The 18849-nt window shown below is 53.2% G+C and overlaps 1 protein-coding gene across 1 annotated transcript in view; it reads right to left on the bottom strand.

The window, feature by feature from the left end:
- Positions 1–18849, bottom strand: part of XXYLT1 (xyloside xylosyltransferase 1) — a 163209-nt gene that overhangs the window by 126103 nt on the left and 18257 nt on the right. The window contains exon 2 of the mRNA XM_036114405.2: positions 9153–9300. Coding sequence (XP_035970298.1) covers positions 9153–9300 — 148 coding nt within the window. The remainder of the gene's footprint in view (positions 1–9152; positions 9301–18849) is intronic.

Below are 18849 nucleotides of genomic sequence, written 5' to 3'. Positions count from 1 at the left end.
CATCAGACAAATCCCAGTTGAGGGACATTCTATAAAATATCTGACTAGTGCTCCTCAAAACCGTCAAGGTCATCAAAAACAATAAGGGAAGCTGTAGAAAATTCCACTGCCAAGGGAAGTCTAAGGAGACATGACAACTGAATGTAATATGGGATCCTGGATGGGATCCTGGAACAGGAAAGGACATTAGGTTAAAACGAAGGCAAACTGAATAAAGTGTGGGCTTTAGTTAGTAATAATGTATCAATATTGGTTTATTAATTGTAACAAATGTACCATACTAAGGTAATACGTTAACAATGAGGAAAACTGGGTGTGGAGTACATTCTGTACTATCTTCATAAATTTTTCTATAAATCTAAAACTTCTGTAAAAAATCCAACACTTGGATAAAAACAGTGAGACAGATGTAGAGAAGATGCAAAGGCCCAAAGTGCCAAGGGCCAAAGGGGACTCTATGAACTTAGAGTGAAGACACGCACACACATGCACACACACGTGCAAATATCTGGAAGGGTAGACACCAAATGGAAAACTCTGGAACACACAGAAAGCAAACACACACACCACCTACGCGGCCAGCACGCTCCTGCTCTGTGCCCAGAGGAGCATGTGCCCCAGGGACACTTGGAGGACACCTGGCTGGAGAGGACAGAGCAGCTGAGGGAGACTGATACCTGCTTCGACGAGCTGGGGAAACTGAGGCTGGGAGAGATGCGGCGTGGGACCATGTAGGTCCTAATCTCTTAATCACTAGGTGACTTTGCTGGAATGACCTCCCCGCTCCAGGCTCCATGTTGTCCATCTGTAAAAGAGGCCTGTTCAATTCCTGCTTCAGCACAGAACTGTGAGGGGGCTGGACAGATAGATAATGGATCTGCTCAATCACCTTCGACAATCCCTGCTCCCCGCAACTCAGTGTCCTCGTCCCTGCAGGATGCACAGTCACACAGCACGGGGACAACGGGACGCCCCGCTCCACTTCTGACAGGACAACTGGCCGGACCATCTCTTTGGGCAGCACAGCCCGTCCCGCACAGTCCTCTCCACCTAACTAGGCCCTGGGTTTCTCCTGCTGGCCAGTGGGGGGCACAGGTGTTGGTGATCTGGACGGCCGGAGGGGTCCCTCGATGGCTCGATGGCTGAGCCTGGGAACCACAGCCTTAGGGGCATCTGACCCGCAGAAACACCTGCGTGAAGTCATAATCATCACCGTCATCGTCGTCAACATATCACTGTTCAATATTTTCCCACACTGACCTCTCCTCACAATAGCCTGGAAGCAAGGAAGAAAGGGTCCAGTTACCCCCAGTTCACGGATGAGGAAAGCCAGGCTGGAGAGGGCTATGGTGTGGGCCAGCTGAGCTCTAATGCCCCCGCCGCGCGCACCAGCCCCTGCTCACAGCGGAGCCGAAAGCTCTGCTGTCCCGCTCCAGAACTGCCTGCCTCCTCACCTTGACGCAGCCTGGCCTCACCTGAGGCGGAACTGAGTATTCTCTGCTCACCCCAAAGCCCCAGGCACAGGGCTAGGTCCCCCCAAAGCCCCAGGCACAGGGCTAGGTCCCCCCCAAAGCCCCAGGCACAAGGTTAGGTCCCCCCAAAGCCCCAGGCACAGCGCTAGGTCCCCCCAAAGCCCCAGGCACAGGGCTAGGTCCCCAAGCCCCAGGCACAGGGTTAGGTCCCCCCAAAGCCCCAGGCACAGCGCTAGGTCCCCCCAAAGCCCCAGGCACAGGGTTAGGTCTCCCCCAAAGCCCCAGGCACAGGACTAGGTCCCCCCAAAGCCCCAGGCACAGGGTTAGGTCTCCCCCAAAGCCCCAGGCACAGGACTAGGTCCCCCTCAAGCCCCAGGCACAGGGCTAGGTCCCCCCAAAGCCCCAGGCACAGGGCTAGGTACCCCCTAAAGTGCCAGCAGAGGGCTAGGGGCAGAGCTGGCCCTCAACTTTTGGTTGACTGACTCACGGGCAAACAGAAGCTTCCACAAATGCAAACCCTCCCACACCACACCGTCTCAGAGGCTTGGTCTGAATGGTAAGCCTGGAAACATGAGCAAGAGAGCTGGACCAGCCTCTAGCCCAAGCCGGGGAGGTATAGGGGTGCCCTCGTGCACACAGGAGTTGGAAGAGCGGACTGTGGACAGCACTGGCTGGGAGGCGGGGAGCCCCGGTCCTGTCCTTGCTCAGGCAGGCACTGTGATCCTGGAAAGTCTCTCCCCCTCTCTGTGCCTCAATTCCCTTATCTGAAAAATGGGGTCATAGTGTCTGCTGTGCCCCCCTTACAGGTGGACACGAGCATCCTTTCTAAAGATGAGAGGTTGCAACTGATAGGTGCTTTGTCCCTAGACAGGTGGAGACACTCTCTTCCTCATCTCAAATGCCCCCTCCTCAGGGTGGCCTGAACAGAGCCAGGCAGAGCGACCAGTCCCCACACCCCACCGATGACCCCACCCGACCCCTCCCAGGCGCACAGAGAAGTCTAGACATGGCTGCTGCTGGCACAACTCATGGCCAGCACCCACACGAATCCTGACCCTGGAGGTGCCAATCCCCACCACAGGCTGAGTCAGGAGAGGCTTCGCTCCTCAACCCGCAGGGAGGCAAACCAACACAAAGATGACACAGACCCAAGCGAGCAGCTGCCCCACGCTCTGCCAGGGCCCAAGGTGTATAAACCACCTATGTCATACAGAGCTGGTTTTGCCCAAAACTCATCAGTTAATCAATCAACTGGAATTTTTTATGTCCCCCTCACCCCAACAGAAACCAGAGTAAAAAGGGTCAAGTGCCCAGGCTAGTCTATCGAAGCCGAGGGGAGGCACGGTATGGCTAAAGCCTAGCTCTATCGCCCAGGCCTGGGTTCCAGGGCCCAGGGACAAGAACATGGGGTCTAGGAGAAAAACAGTTTCTGTGACCTTTCCAGGGCTCAGACCTCACCAAGGCCTGAATTGGGTAGTTAGCCTCCCTCCTCCCAACTTCCTTCTGCCTGGACTCAGGGGTTTGTCAACATAAGCCTGAGCCTATCTCCAAAAAGGCTGAGGAGTGCACTAGGCTCCAAAATACCCTTTCTTCTTTCCTTCCACCCTTCCCTCAACCTCATTTATTTATCCAACAAATAGATTTTTCATCTCATTCCATTGGAGCATCTAACTCAATTCAGTGTTCAGAGTAAAGCAATTAGATGGGGCTAATTCACACTAAAGTGCAAAGGACCGCCAGTCAAGTGGTACTGTGACAGGAATATCTGCATGATTTTGCAGGAGTTTACAACCCCCTAACTGGAGGTCCAAATGGAAGACTGTCTGTTCCTCCTACTCTCATAATACTACTTCCTCTTGTTCTGGACCCGCTGAGCTGCTAAAAGCTGCAAGTTAGGCCCTAACTGTCCTTACAGCAGCCAGTGCAATGCCAGTGACAACCTCAGTGGCCCCTGGGCTCTCGTGCAAAGGCTGGGGATGCCTGCCAGGGCTCAGCTTCCGCACGTGTGCATATGCTGTGCACACACACATACACGGGTGCACTCCAGACTAGCTGCTGCTTGGGGCCGGGGAGTCCACCTGTGGGTCTCTTACAGCCCACCCATAATGCCCAGCCCAGCCAACGCTCAGTAAGGGTAGGCAGCTGGACCCCACTATCTCCCACAGTGATCCACTCCCCATCTCAGACACATCAGCCTTCCAGAAGCACAAGTCTGGTCAGGTTCTTCCATGTCAAAAACGCCCACAAAAGTTCTGTCTCCTGTGGACACGGGCCAGCCCCTCAGCCTGGTGTCCAAGCCTCCATGGCACATGCCAACCTCCTTCGCCCATCTTCTTTCCCACTACTTTCCAACGTGGGCTCTGATACGGCCATCAAAACAGGCAGTGTGTCCTTTCCCAAATACACACCATAACTTCCCAACTGCCTCAACTGCTCACTACCCATTTCAAACAATGACCCTTCGCCCACCCTTCAAAGCCTACCTCAAGTACCACCTCCTCCATGAAGCCCTCGTCCTTTGTGCCAAATGCCTGGGAGTCATCCTCTTGTGAAACTCTCAGCATCGTGTGGCTCTCCATTGTGGTTTTCTTTCTTTTTTTAAAGATTTTATTTATTTGAGAGAAAGAGAAAATGAGCAGTGGGGAGGGGCAGAGGGGGAGAGAGAGAGAGAGAGAATGAGCCGTGGGTGGGGGGCAGTGGGAGAGGGAGAAGCAGGCTCCCTGCCCAGCAGGGAGCCCGACGCGGGGCTCGATCCCAGCACCTGGGATCATCACCTGAGCCGAAGGCAGACACTTAACCATCTGAGCCACCCAGGCGCCCCTCTCCCTTGTGGTTTTCTTGATGTCCCACCCTAACTGCCGGACCATGCCACCCACGCCTCTGCCATGAGCCCGCAAAGCAGCAAGCTGACAAACACCTCTGAGACGGCGGAGTGGCCAGCCCCACACCACGCACACACTAGACCCTTGGCAAAGGGTTGACCCCAGGACAGGAGAACCTTCCAAGAGAGACTCGTGGGGCGTCTGGGCAGCCTTACCCACTGCTTACTGTCTCGGCAACCGTCCTGCCTGTGCAGGGAGAACGCTACAACCACGGACCGGGCATCGTGGCTCAGCCTCAGTGACGCCTGTTTTTATGGCCCTGTTGCTAAGCTGGAGCCAACAGCTCCTTGGAGCCGCGTGACACAGAGGAGGGACATCGGCAGTCCCTGAGGGGCTGTTCTTCGCTCCCTCCAACTCCAGTGGGGCAAAAAATGTTTTCTTTTCCATTGCATAAAGATGCTTCCAATGGTGACAAACCTAACACCACTAGGAGGAGGAGATAAAAGCCCCGTGGGGAGCACAGTGGCTGCATGTGGGTGGCAGGACCGGCCAGCCAGCCACACCTGACCCTGCCAACATGCAACCAGAAGGAAAACAGGCTCTGACCAAAATCAGAGCCAGCACGTTTTGTGGGCAGGGCCCCTCAGTCCTCACTCTGCCGAGACGGTCTAGGTGGTGCTGCTCCAAAGGGGACAATCAGAGCAAAACACACGGGGTTGACTACCCCCCACCAAGCCCAGCCAGGCCCTCTCCACAGGGCTGCAGTGAGAAGCCAAGACAAGGAAAGAGGAAACCAGGTTTTGCAAGCTTTGAGGGGCTACATGGGTGTGAGAGGCTGGCCCTGCGGGTCTGGCCATCAGAATGAGCATGGGACAGGTCACCAGAACCCGGCCCGGGAGGCCCAGCATGCCCTATGACTCAGAGGAGTGCCCTGACCTCAGCTCCTTGCTTTCTGTCCTGTCGAGGGGGATGGGAACCGTGCTGACCCTCGTATGGGGCTGGCTGCCTGAGGTCCCCCTGAGAGGTCAGACAGCAGTGAGCAGAGAAAATTGTGCAGACCCTCCCACGTGCAGGCTGGTGACACGGGGGCAGGGGGCGGCGACATAGGATGGCTTTGTAAGGGTCACCTCTGGCCCAGTGACTCCAGCCATGGGGAGTTATCATAAGGAAATAATCCTAATTAGAGAAAATTATCTTTATGTATGTGGATATTAATCACAGTATAATTTATGATTGTAAAACACACACACACACACACACACACACACACAAAGTGCCAGGTAGCTGAGAACAGGGAAATGATAAAGTGAACTGAGGTTCATCTGCTCAATGGAACCATTCAAAAATTTTTCAAAGATGAGGATCACACAGAAAATGGTGATGAGTCCCATTAATGGAGAATGTCATGACACAGCTTTACTTGCACCATTTCTTCCATCCTTTGAGCTTAAATGTTCAAGTTCATATTCTGATATGCACAGAAAGATTGAGGATGTTTTAAATCTATGACATAACTCCTACTTCGCCTAAGTTTTTAAAAAGCTGCATGCTGGGAAAATATTAGAAGATAATGAAGGAATTCGTGTTTATGTAGTAGTAGAAGGATAACTTTTTTCTATTTTAATGTAGTTTTCAGATATTCTTTTATGAATGTTACTTTTAAAATAGAATAAGTAAAGAGGGTGCCAGGGTGGCCCAGTCAGTTAAGCGTCTGCCTTCGGCTCAGGTCACAGTCTCGGGGTCCTGGGATCGAGCCCCCATGTCAGGCTCCCTGCTCGGCGGAGAGCCTGCTTCTCCCTCTCCCTCTGCCCCTGCCTGTGTTCTCTCTCGCTCTTGCTCACATTTGCTCTCCCTCTCACTCTCAAATCAATAAATAAAATCTTAAAATAAAATAAGAATAAGTAAACATATTTTCAGGGTAGTTCAGGTACGGAAGGGTGACCCCACTGCTCGAGGAGGGGAGGGTGAGGACAGGCACCACACAGAGAACTAACTGGGATGCCTTGGGCAAGCACCAGACAGGACCTCCTGAGACGTAGCTCAGCAGAACATGAGCTGTTCTGACCCAGCCTTCCTGGGTGGGACCAAGGACTTGTGACCCACCCCACTCCCTTCTCCACTTTCCCAGAGGAAGAAGAACTCTGTGAAAGAAACAAAATAACCAAAATAGCAAAAATGTACCAATTATACAAGAACAAAACCATCAACAAAGCACAAAACAACAGTAGCTTCTATGATTTAAAAAAAAAAAAAAAAGGAATACCAAAAAGGCAGCAATAAATGGCCAGGACAAACTCAAGGCAGCACTAAGGATGCTTGAAAACAAGGCATCCTTCCAAAAATCTCAGGACGTGCCAAAGGATCTGGCCAAGCGCCGGGCGGCAGCTAGACTGCTCAGCAGAGACGCCCAGACTCCACAGGAACTCCGGACTGCTCGTTTCATTTTAGGACTATCAGATTTTAGTAACTCCTAGTAACTCTCTTCGTAGGAAGTGGACTCTGGGCTGCCGTAAAAGTGAATCTCCGGCAACACACTATCGTTTGCCTGAAGAACCCAAGAAAGGGTTCGGTGTTTGGGCACCTCTCTCCTTCCCCACCGGACACGGGCCCCTCAGGGGCATGAACCGCACGTGGAGGGACACCGACATCTGATCTACTGCAAAGACAGTAAAGCCTCGTCCCTGCAGACGCTGCCCCCAGACAAGGCCAGGCTTCAGGGCAGGGCAAAGTCAGAGAGCAGAGGGGCGGCAGTCTGGGGGCCCCCTACGTCTCGTCATGTGCCTGGTCCTCCCGGCGCTGTGAGGCACAGCTAGTTTCTGTGCTTTCATCATCCCCCAGGAGCTGTATTGCCCCTCGTTCTGGGCGCCCCGAAGCCTGGCCTGGCCGAGAGTTTAGCACATGCTGGGTGGTGACCTACCAGCTGATGAGGGAGGGGCGAGGAAAGGGAGGGAGTGAGGGGAAAGTTGGCCATGCCTCCTCCCAGATCTCCTGCTGGCCCTCGCCAGTCCTTCCCTCACAGCATTTAGCCGAGCCGATCACGCATGCAGGACCACAGGACCGGCCAGGCCCTAAAGGCCCCTCTCATCAAGATGTTTCAAATTAGTTTAATCATGGAATCCTCTGAGCAGACACAATCCTGCTCCTAAGCTTCATGTAGGCAGCAATCAGGATGGACTGCGGGGCAGGGGGCAGGGGTAGGAGAGAGGGGTAGGATAAAGGGAGAACCCCTCTTCCCTCAGCTCCCCAGGACCGCAGAAACCCACAGGGGGATTCCTGTAGGCCTGGACTCTTCCAAATACAAGCCAAAATAGCTCACTAGATGGGCTCCCTTCATTTTCTAGGTGGGGAAACTGAGGCCTAGAGAGGCAAAGTGGCTCAGCAAAGGCACGCAAGTGGCTGGTGGCAGGGCTGGGACTAGCACCATGTCTGTCTCCCTCTAGAATTCAGAACAGTGGGAACACCTTCCTTCCATCTGCATTCCCCACGGCACCAGCACCGGTCCTACCCAGAGGGACCACTCGAGGCACACTGGAGGGGACAGAGGAGCTGCTGTTTAGAGAAGCAGGCCTCCAAGTCAGACTGACTGGGGCCCAAATCCCAGCCCTGCCACTTAAATGGCTGTCTAACCCTGGCCAAGTCCACTCCTCAGTCCCCCAGCTATGGTGGCGCAGGGCTGGCGGGAGGACTCGGTGAGCTCACAGAGCTGCACTGGCTACTGGGGAAGAATCACAAGTGCTAGCTCTTCCCCCACACCCTCCTCTCTCCTTCTGACCCCTCCCTGCTCAGCAAATCTTCCTGAGCCTTGCCTTCCAGCAAGAGAACATTCAGAGGCCTCCATGGTACAGGGACTTGCCTTGTGGAGACAAAGTCACAGCCATGGTGGGCGGGTTCAAATTTCCTGGGGCGTCCAGGGGCACCACACTGCCAAGGGGAACCCAGCTTCAATTCCCGGCTTACAGGCCCCTTCTAACGCCAGTGGCTCCTGACCCCTCCACTTCTGCTCCGCTGGGCTGGAACAGCAGGTATCCACCAAATGGCCTAGCTGTCCCCTGGGCGATCAGGTTCTGCCTGGTCTGGCTGTTGGAAACCCAGCCAGTCACAGTTCAGGTCATAGCTACCCCAAGACCCCGGAACTCCCCTCCACAGCCCTAAGAGGCTCAGGTCATGGTTCACCATGGCCAGAAACTGGGGGGCATATCCAGAGCTCCAGAATCAACCAAGGACCACTGGGAGGAAGAGAAGCCCGCAGCCTGGCACAGCCCACTAACAAGGACCCTCCAAGGGCTCTAACCCAAGGGTGACCAGACCCGCCGGCAGTGCCGCACAAGCCCGACCTACCATAGACCAGACACTCAATCTCTTCTGCCCTGGAGGGGCCAAAGCCCAGAAAAGCCTCTGATTGATTGTGTGTCAAAGTTTCAGAAAACTGAGTTATAATTTGCACTTCCCATACGTGGATTGGATATTTTAAAGTCAGATAAGTACAGGTACAAACTAGAGAGAAGAGGATCACAGATTTGGATGGAGGATCCTCTAGCCCAACCTGCTACTTTACAGATGAGCAAACTGAGTCCCGGGGCGGGTAGGGAATGCGTGCAGGCACTGAGTCAGGCCCAGAGCCCAGATGCCCTGCTTGAGTCTGGGGATACCACACTGCACAACTTCCACTGTCCTCGTGAGTGGGGCCCAGCAGCTGTGCACCCCAGGGCCCTGCCCTTGAGTCTCTGTGCAGAAAGCTGTGACACAAAGGGCGTGGCTGGCCCCCTCACCCTGTCCCTCGTGTCTCAGTGGAGCTCTTCTCTCTGATTCAGGGCACCGGCAGCTTTGAACCAGGGCTACTGGCCCGCATCCAGGTTACCTTTGGGCATAATCTGATGCATGGCGACCGAGAGGAAGAAGATGGAGTCGCTGTAGTAGGTCCCTGAGCCAGCACTGAAGTGCTTCTGCATGGCCTCCACCACCGGGAAGAGCTTGTCCGTCAGCACGCCAACATCATGGAAGACAACCTGCACAGGACACGAGGAAACCGCAGGAGTGAGCAGACCCGCTCGAGACAGCCAGCACACACACTGCCCTTCCAGGGGCCACGAGCAGGGCGGCCCAGGTAGGAGTTACGAAAATGAGGAACCACAGGGAGCCAGCAGAGGCTTGGCCATGAGGACAGGGACACCACGTGTGAGGGTTGTGTAGGCATGCATGTCGGGGGCGCGCAGTGGAAGAGGAATGGGAGCCCTCCCCAGTCTGCTTTCTGCTTCTGAACCCCAAGCTGGGCCACCCGGAAACGGGAAGCCACGTGAAAATGTCCTGAGATTCGGGACCCTCCTCGAGTCTGGGCGGCTGGTGGCAGCCCTGGCATCGCCGCGCCCAGCAACCGCTGTGTGTGTCCGATGCCCCACCTCCCCGTCCAACAGCGTGGACAGGGAGAGGACCCCGGGAACACGGCCCCGGAAAACACCGAGTGCCACAGCCAACTCGTCCATCAATTCAACCAGCATTTCCTAAGGGCCCCAGACACTCTGGAGGTGCGGTGAGCGGTAGACGCAATAACCAGGCACCACTTCCTGCAAAACACTTGGGATCTAGAAAGGTCAGCAGCTACTGAACAGAGCTCTGCAAGTTATGAAACACTTTCACGCACTCCGATGCCCATGACAACCTAGGACTTAGTGAGGCAGACGTCACTATTATAGCTCTATTATGATTACAGATTATTATCATTACAAATGAGAACGCAGATGCTCAAAGCGGTTACGCTTGCCCAAGGGCACAAAGCTACTAAGTGGCAGGGCCAGCACTTGAACCCTGGTCTCTGGATTCCAAGTCCCGCGCTCTTCCAGCTATAAATGCATCCTCTTTCTTAACAGCAACCACATCGGCATAAGCAGCAAACAGAATAGATTAGAGAACTAACAGGACCCTAAAGAGTTGGTTTTCCTTGGCTGACGTTATTCCAGATTATAAATTCATCCCACATGCAGCTACCAAATTACCATGCACTCTGCTCACATAGGTCTTGCACGTTTTCTCTGTTGCTCCGTGTGCCCCTCCCCCCCCGACATCTAGAACACCCCACTGCACACCAGAGGCACTCAGTAAATACAGTCCAGGCCAGAAGTCTGGATGTTCCTCCTCCTCCAGCCTCAGCCCTCACAAGAGGTCTGCTGATGACCCCTCCGACCTCCCTTTTACCCTGGCAGCTCACAGGGAAAACCTCACCCTGCCAGGCGGCCACATATTGCTCAGCCACCACCATACGGACTCCAGGACACCAAGAGCGAGGGGAGAGGCCCGGCGACTCCCCTGACTGGCTTGTTTACCTGGTCAGGGGCTCTGCCAGGGGAGAAAAGACCGGTGAGGGCAGGGCCCCGAGGTTCTCAAGCAGGCGGGTGCCACCCCGTCATCTACCTCTGCCCTTTCCTCGCCCCGTCTCAGCACATCCCCCGCCCGGCCTGTGCCTCCAGAACCTTCAGGCATCAGGTAGTTAGAAGAACCACCTCTCCCGGCCCAGTAGTGGGGGCCCACTGCCCTGTCCGCTTCTCCCGACTTTAGGTTCCGCTTTTGGCAGAAACCTGTTTTTGTCTTCACTCACTTAAGTGTTTGCTTTTCTCTTTACTTATGTTTCCGAAACACCATTACAGTTAGATAAACTTTTATACTGTGTTAGCATCATTGTTCTTGTAACCCTTTGTCTTTTTCAAATGTATTCACATTTCTCTCCTAATGAACTATTTTCCTTTATCCTTTTCCTGACTCCTTTTTTGATGTTTTCTTTTTCATGACTTCTCAACCAGTTCTGCTATTCCCCAATACAGATGCCAAATTATGCCTTTTACCTCCTACACCCGCAATGCTCCCCTCACTCCACCCCAGTGACTTCCTGGCTACGTGAGCACCACAAACCCTAGGTTTCCCACCTCCTGCCCTGTCCCCTCCAAACCGGCCTCTGTCGTGACTCTCGAATAACCAAATACCCAACTTCCCTTCTTCCTCTCCTTGACTTCAAAACCTCCAATGGCTCACTGCCATTGGTCACAATCCAAACTCCCCAGCAAGGCTTCAGAGACCCGGCACTAGTGACTGCCTATCCCTCGCACTCTCCCTCCTCTGGGGAGTGAGCAGAACTGAACCAGGCTTTCCCCACCCTGTCCTAGATCCTTGTATATTTGTACCTGCTCTTTGCACCATGGGGAACCCCTCCCAGCCCCCATGTGTCTGGTAAACTCCTATCCAGTCTCCCAACCTGGCTCAGACACCGGCTCTGGCCTTGGCTCAGCGTCCCCCAATTCATCACGTCCTCCTCGGCACCCTCCATCACCCGGATGGAGGCTCCGCTTCCCTGTCTGACTCCTCTATAAGCCTCTGGCGTTCACTGAGGCCAGATGCTATGGGTTCTCTGTGCTCCGTGCCCAGCCCCCGGCCACAGGACAGGCCACCACAGAGGTCTGTTGAACCAAATGAACTGACTTAGTAATGAAGTTACTAAACCAACCTGAGCCTCAAATACAGAAATGATAACACCTACCTCCTATGGTGCCTTTTAGGACCACCTGGGACAAGTAGGGAAAGCACCTAGTTCAGGGGCTGCCATGCTGCGATTATTCCTAAGTATTAGCATTCTGCCCCCATCCCCATCCTCAGTCCCCTGAATCCCCTCTCCTCGCAGATCAGTCTTCACTCATAAGCCAGCTTTTCCCTCTGAGCCTCATTACCCCTCCAAACCATGGCTGGAAGTAGGAATTTGACAAGAAGCTAGAAGCTGACAAGAGGGCTTTCTCAGAAATGGAAGCCTCTGTATTCATTAAAAAGGAAGACAGAGAATGGATTTGTGCAACCAAACACACACACGTACACGCTCAGAACAGAGCCTACCGAAGCCGAGCTGAGGGAGACAGCTTTCAGCAGCCAGCTCATTCCCCTACCCGGGGCCCCAGCTCACCCCAAAGCTTCACGGGAGACAATTACATCCTATCAGCATTAATAGATTTATGAGGACAAACTGTACTCAGTACATTGTTCCAAATGCTGCACACTGAAGCACCCGCTCCAATGAATATTTCATTTAATAAATCTACTTAAAGATAAATTAATATGTTCCATGGACACATAGCAAGAAGCAAACCACAGACACCGCAAGTGTGAAACACAACACCCAGGCCTCCCAATGTCTAAAACCAGTTTGCAAACTGTGACCTTGCAAGGGCAGAATTGGAGTCAGGCACACCGGGAAGCCCCCAGCCCAGGGTCTGGTGCCCAGCAGGGGGCAGTGAGGCAAGAGAGATGGAAGGTGCAAAGTGGGGGGGTGGGGGTCAGAGAAAAGGCCACCCCTCCCACCATTCCTCCCCCCTTTCAAATCCCCAACCTCAGAGGCTGCAGGAAGAATTACCATATAACCTAGAAAACCAGGAGGAATATAAAATGACTCCCATATCGAAGGCAACTGGCCAACGAGAAGATCTAAAACAATGGTTTGGTTTGCACCAACTTGACTACACAATTTTGGGAGACTTAGATTAAAAAGTCAAATCACTATTTGTAACTTCTATAAATTTATTTATATATAAATACTTAAAATTAAAATCCTATTAAAGTACTATTTTTCCCACACCCAGCTTACAAAATGATTTCTTTTTGAACTTCTCATGTGCATGCTCCACATTAGTGCCTTTAATCAACCCGAGTTGAGACATCCAGAGCCGTTTTCTGGAACACATCATCCTTGTCATCCATTTAAGATACAGCTTCTTGTGAATTTATGTAGGATGGTGTCATTGGAAATGGTATCCCAACCCATGAGAATCCACGTTCATATCATCAAGCCGTTGGTTTTTTTGTCAGCCTATAATTACATATTTGTAACCACTTACTATCTTCCTTTTATTAGTGATCTTTAAAGGCTCACTTATATCAATATTCTACACTTGTAATTATGAAATTAAAACCCCAGGAATGATGACTAAATCTGTGTTAAATTTCTTCGCCTCCTTTTATTTTTAATTAATTCTGTCAAGTGACTTCTAGAAGCACTTAAATTCCAGTAATGACTGAGGTTGTTCCAGGCTAAGGTGTTCTCAAGCTGTACTTTGTGGTTCAAATAAAACATGTAGTTGAGAGAGCACTGAGTACAAGAGACTCTGGAAAGACTCAACTCTTTTGGAAAGGGCAAACTGGGGATGCAGGGAGAGGGGAAGCTTGCCTCCCATCCACCATGCACAGCACATTCTAGACAATTCCAATACGAGGAGACCCAAGCAACCAGAATGGCAGAGTCTGGTGCCAGGCGGGGGGAGAGGTCTTTGCCAGCCTGGCCCTGGGCTCACGGGCACAGGCAGGCCTGAGGAGCCAGGCCACAGCTCCCCTCAGCACTCACTGAGGACATAAAGCAATGCCAAGCCTTAGCTCAACTTGGTGGAGAAAACTCATTGATCACTTGGCATGCCCCACAGGGAGTCAGGTCACACCATGATCTGGGAGCCAAGAAACCAGGTGACAGGGGCTGGCTCTGCACACAGATGCCAGGTTCCCAGGAAACACCAAGGCAAGGTCTGCTTGAAGAACAGTGACTCCTCCAGCCACGGACACAGTGGCACAAGATGGCGACATCACGTCCCCACGCTCAGCTAGAGACTGTCCCCAAAACTGCTGCTGGAGAGAAGAACGATAGCACAAAGCTAACATTCCTGGTGCACCTGCCACAGGCTAGAATCTATGTACTGCAGGAACAGCAAATGGGGTGCCCACTTGCCCCGAGGGGCGGCCTGGAACACTGGGTAGGAAGGCTTCTGCAGCTGCATCTGGACTCAAGCCACCACCAGCACCAGTGTCCACCAGTGGGTGCACAAACTCGACCCCAGTGCTGTGGGTGCCCTGTTTCAGTCCCTCCCTAATGTGACTTTCATCACTTCTGCAAGATGTCCTATGTAATTTAATCTTGCCAGGCAGAAGCACAAACAGCTGAAGAGGAAAAAGGAAGCCTGCCCGTCTAATTCCCAAAGAATTTCCAACATCCATGCTCATGACCCACTTCACTAACAGCTCAAAAGCTAAAGGCGTCCTCACTACAAGGTGTCCGGTTGCTACAGTACATCTTGTCTGGTTCCCTCCCCACTCTCCTCTCCACCTCACACTTACTGCACTATCAGAAGTTTCCAGAGAACCACATCTGCAGTTAATGTTCTGGGACTCCTACAAGATTCCCATTTCGGCAGATTCCACTTCTCCCACACCTTGATCTGGCCGGGGTAGGGAAGACAGGTAAGACATACAGGCCTAGCAGCTATGGAAAAGGCCTGCTGCTTGGGGGGTGACTGAAGGCCAAACCACGTCAACCAGCAAACTGTAGCCTCGCTGTCAGGAGGGGAGTCGGGATCCGAGCTCTCCAACTCCAGAGCGCAGAGGCTGTCGCTGGGGAGTCCTACAAAAATGCAGACTCCTGGGTCCTCGCCCCAGACATCATGAGCCAGTTTGCGGGCAGGCTCAGGAATCTTCGTTCAGAAACCAGCCATAAATGAGTCTACTGCAGGTGGTCCTCAGACCCTCAGAGAAGTGCTTCCCTGGACTCGGTGCCAGTCAGACGGCCTCAGGGTGCTGGGTGGGCTCAGCTCTGGCAATCACACTGCAGGAAGGCTGTGGGCAAATTCCCACGGCATGTCCAAATGAGAAGACCAAGGTGGCAAAGGGTCCAGAGCCCTTCCCCTGAGGAGCAGCTGGAGGGTCTGTGGGTACGTGCCCCGGTGGGGATGCGCCAGATCATTCTCTCCAGTTCCTCCATCTCTCCCCACGCATGTTTTCACCACATTTTATTTTCTTGCCTGTGATGGAGAGAGGATAAATAGCAAAGGAATACCCCTACCCTCTTTCAAACCTTGATTCTCTGTTGACTAGGAGCCCCTAACAGAGGAATTGAGCAGGACCCCAAGTTAGAACAGGCCACCATGACGGCAGGAGAGAAGAACTCAGACTGAGGAACTGGACACGATGCGCTGTGTGGCTGCACCAACGTTTCTTAGCCCTCACCCCGTGTTGCGCTCCCCACCTCCAGCAGGTGAAGAGATGAAGACCTGACGAGCATAGCAACATAAAGAGGCTGTGTACATGACAAGGGCAGACTTGTCATGTTGTCACCTACAAGACACTTGTTGGCGTGTCCTGTAGGTGCTCTGCTCTGTAGACCTTCAAACACCCAGGCCCTCCCAGGGATTTCCAGGATGACCCCGAGGAACTACGGCAAACCACCGGGACAGAGCCACATCCTCGGAAGGCAAAGAAGGATCTGAGAAAAGACGAAAACATGGAGAAGAGTGGAGAGAGACAGAGGAAGTGGCCCAGATGCTCCTCCGAGGCTGACGATGAATGAACCATAAGGCGACTCCAAAAGAAAAATGGGGGGGGCGGTGGAAAGGTCAGTGCTTTCTTCTGGACTCTGGAAGTGTTCATGACCAACGAACAGCGACATCAGACTGTGGCTGCGTGGCCTTCCAGATCTCCTTGCCACAGCTGAGGGGCGCATTAAGCAGTTTCACCAGGCCACTCACCCACCGCCTGCTGCTCTGGTCTCCGGGTCCCAGCTCCCTCCTCTCAACCCTGAGCAGTCATTCTTAAAAACAAATGCCTCAGTCACTCCCCACCTTTTCCAGCATTCACTAAAGAACACATTTAGTGAGTTCTTTAAAACAACCCTTACATAGCAGTTACAATCATTTCCTAATTCGCCTCTTTTACAAATGATGAGGTTTGGTTTTTTACATGTAATGCCAAACTTCCTGACAGTCCAAGCCAATTTTCCACAATATAATGTTTTCCACCTCAAAAGATAAGAGAAGGCATGAGACAGAAGAAAAGCAGTGGAAGGATGGAAGAGCTATTAGGTCAGAGAGAGAACAACAGCAGCAGGACTGTCCTGGGAAACCTCAGGAGGAGCTGTCTGGTCTCTCTACTCACCAGGAAGTCCACTGACTGTAGATCTGGTAGGTCTTCTTGACCAGGTTCCCTGATCTGTTAAAATCCCCCATGACCTATGACCTCCCAAAGAACACTGCAGTTTCACCAGGAGTGACACCCAAAGGGATGCACTTAGCGGGTTCCAGCTTCAACCTGGCAGGCAGGAAGTGGCCCCAGGTGGAGGGCCTGCCCCACACTCCCTACCCCCTTAACCCCTCCCCCCCTCCAGGTCCCCACTCCCCTGCTGGCTCTCTGGGACGGGGACACAGCTAGAGCCCAAGCAGGGATCCAGGGTACCCTCCGAGCTCAGACCAGTCAGACTCCAGGACGGCCTCCACCATTTGCCGGCTCTCCTCAGTTCCATGACACCCTTCGTCCAGTGCTCCCCAAGATGTGGCACACACCCACGGCGGGGGGGGGGGGGAGGGCAGAGTACAAAAGACAATTCTAAGAGGCACACAAACCAACCACTTTAATACTTATGGACTGATTTTGATATGTAAAATACGAGAAAATTAGCAAAAACACTTCAGAACCATGATTGCGCAGACAGTACCTAAGGAGAGGCTAAGGAAAAAGATTTAAAGAAGAGTCGGTTTAAAATACACATTAAGTAGGTAATGTTGCAGGCAGTTATGGGATTTGGGCAAAAACCATGAAGGAAACATTCAAATGACCTGACTCGGGAGACACTGTTCGTGTCTATCACCTATTTTTGGGGGTGAGATGATGTGTTTAAAATGCCAAGCACAGCACCGACAGCCAGGAGGTGTCCGTGGCGTGAGGGCTGGCCTCCCCTGAGGTCAGCCCCGGCGGGCGGCAGGACCGGATCTCCAGCAAGCCCTCCCGGAACCTCAAGCCACGAGTGCCCCTGGCACGTCAGGACACCACACCGCTTTACCCCACCAGCCAGGCGCGGGCATCTGCGCATCATGGCACCACAGGGAAATGAGACGTGTGGTGGGCAGCCACGTGGACAAACATGAGCTCATCCAACCCTTGCCATGACTGTGCCCTTCATAAAGGGGATGTCGCCTGTCCAAGGTGACCCGCTGATTGGCTGAGGCCCAGATCTGAAATCAGGCCTTTCTGATTCTAGAATGCAAGCAACCTGCCAGTCACTAGGGACTGCCCTCGCCCTACCTTTCTTCCTCTTTTATTCCCTCACCAAGGGCAGAGCCCCACTGCCTGGGGGTTGACATGTTTCCAGCCCTCCGGAGGCCACAAGTCTGGGTGTGAATGAAGTCTGGTGTAGAAAGCCTCGTCATGCTCCTAACCCAATAAGCACCCTTCTCCTGCAGGGTCCTGAATCCCGCACTCCTCCCAGGCCCACAGCTTCCTCTCTCCCCTTGGCCAGGACGCTAGCCTCCTAAACAGGCCTTCCCTTCATTCTGTCCTCCACACAGCGGCCAGAGTGGCCCTTCTCCACTCAAAACCCAGCCGCAGCCCCTCCTATCACCAGTCAAAGCCAGAGTCCTCATGGGCACCGGGGCTGTGCCTGGGTCTGCGGTCCTCCTGCAGGGCCTCCCCTGCCACTCCCCCGCTGCCACATGCAAGGCCTTGCTGCTCCCCACACACGCCAGGCGACCTCCCACCCTGACCGGCACTCTTCCCCATGGTTGCACGGCCAACTCCACTCCTCAGGCTTCTGCTCAAAAGCCACCTCCTTAGTGACAGGGTCCCTGCCTCCCAACTAGCAATCATGACTGCCCCACTCTCCCGAGGCCTCTTACCCTGCTAACATACTGTGTAACTTACTCACCTCCCAGGACGCTGCACAACTTCCTCATTTGCTTGTCATGGAACAACAAAGAGATGAAATGAAACCTAGCCTTTTTGAGCCCCTACTTCACAGTGTCCCAGGCAGCAAAACAAACAAATGTTATTAGCTCATTTAATCCTCTTCCTGCCAGAACATAAGCTCCAAAAAGGCAGGATACTTCACCTGTTCTGCCCCTTTTGTTCATTGATACACCCAGCACGTATCAATGTCCTGGGGTACTGCTGAAACCTATTAGACACACAGGTAAGTATGGCTCAATCTACATGGACCTTAAACATGCTCATTGCAAAGAAAGCAGTGCTCCTTTGTTCTGGCTTTCCTAAGTGTCCCCCAAGGACTAGCCGCAGCCTTTGGCTTCCCCTCTGTCGGCATTACTCTGCTTTGGCCCCTGGGATCTGAGGATCTTCCCTCAAACTGTGAAAACACAGACCACTTCACTGAGGAGATGGATTCATAGCACAGGGAAGAAACTGGTCATCAGGGAGCACCAGGCCACTGTCACCCTGCAAGGCAGCCCCCCAATCCCCACTCAGACCCAAGAGCTGCCCAAGGCTCAGACCTAGCAGCCCATGGCTAGGAACATGGATTTTGCTAATTGTACAAGTGGATAGGCGATACATGTGGAGCTAAGAGCTCACACAGGTCACTGATCCAACCCTCTCATTTCAGATGGGGGAAACTGAGGCCCAGTGAGGGGGAAGGGGCTCTCCCCAGGTTACACGGCAAATCACTGCCCCGAAGCCAGGCCTTGTGCCTTCTCAGACAGCTCTGCGGCAATGGAGGTGAGACTCAGGGAAAGGCCAGTCCACCTCTAGCTGGAGGCACCCTCCTCTCT

The sequence above is a fragment of the Halichoerus grypus genome, chromosome 1 (genome assembly GCF_964656455.1).
Source record: "Halichoerus grypus chromosome 1, mHalGry1.hap1.1, whole genome shotgun sequence".
NCBI classification, from domain to species: Eukaryota; Metazoa; Chordata; class Mammalia; order Carnivora; family Phocidae; genus Halichoerus; species Halichoerus grypus.
This window is presented reverse-complemented; position numbering and strand designations above follow the sequence as displayed.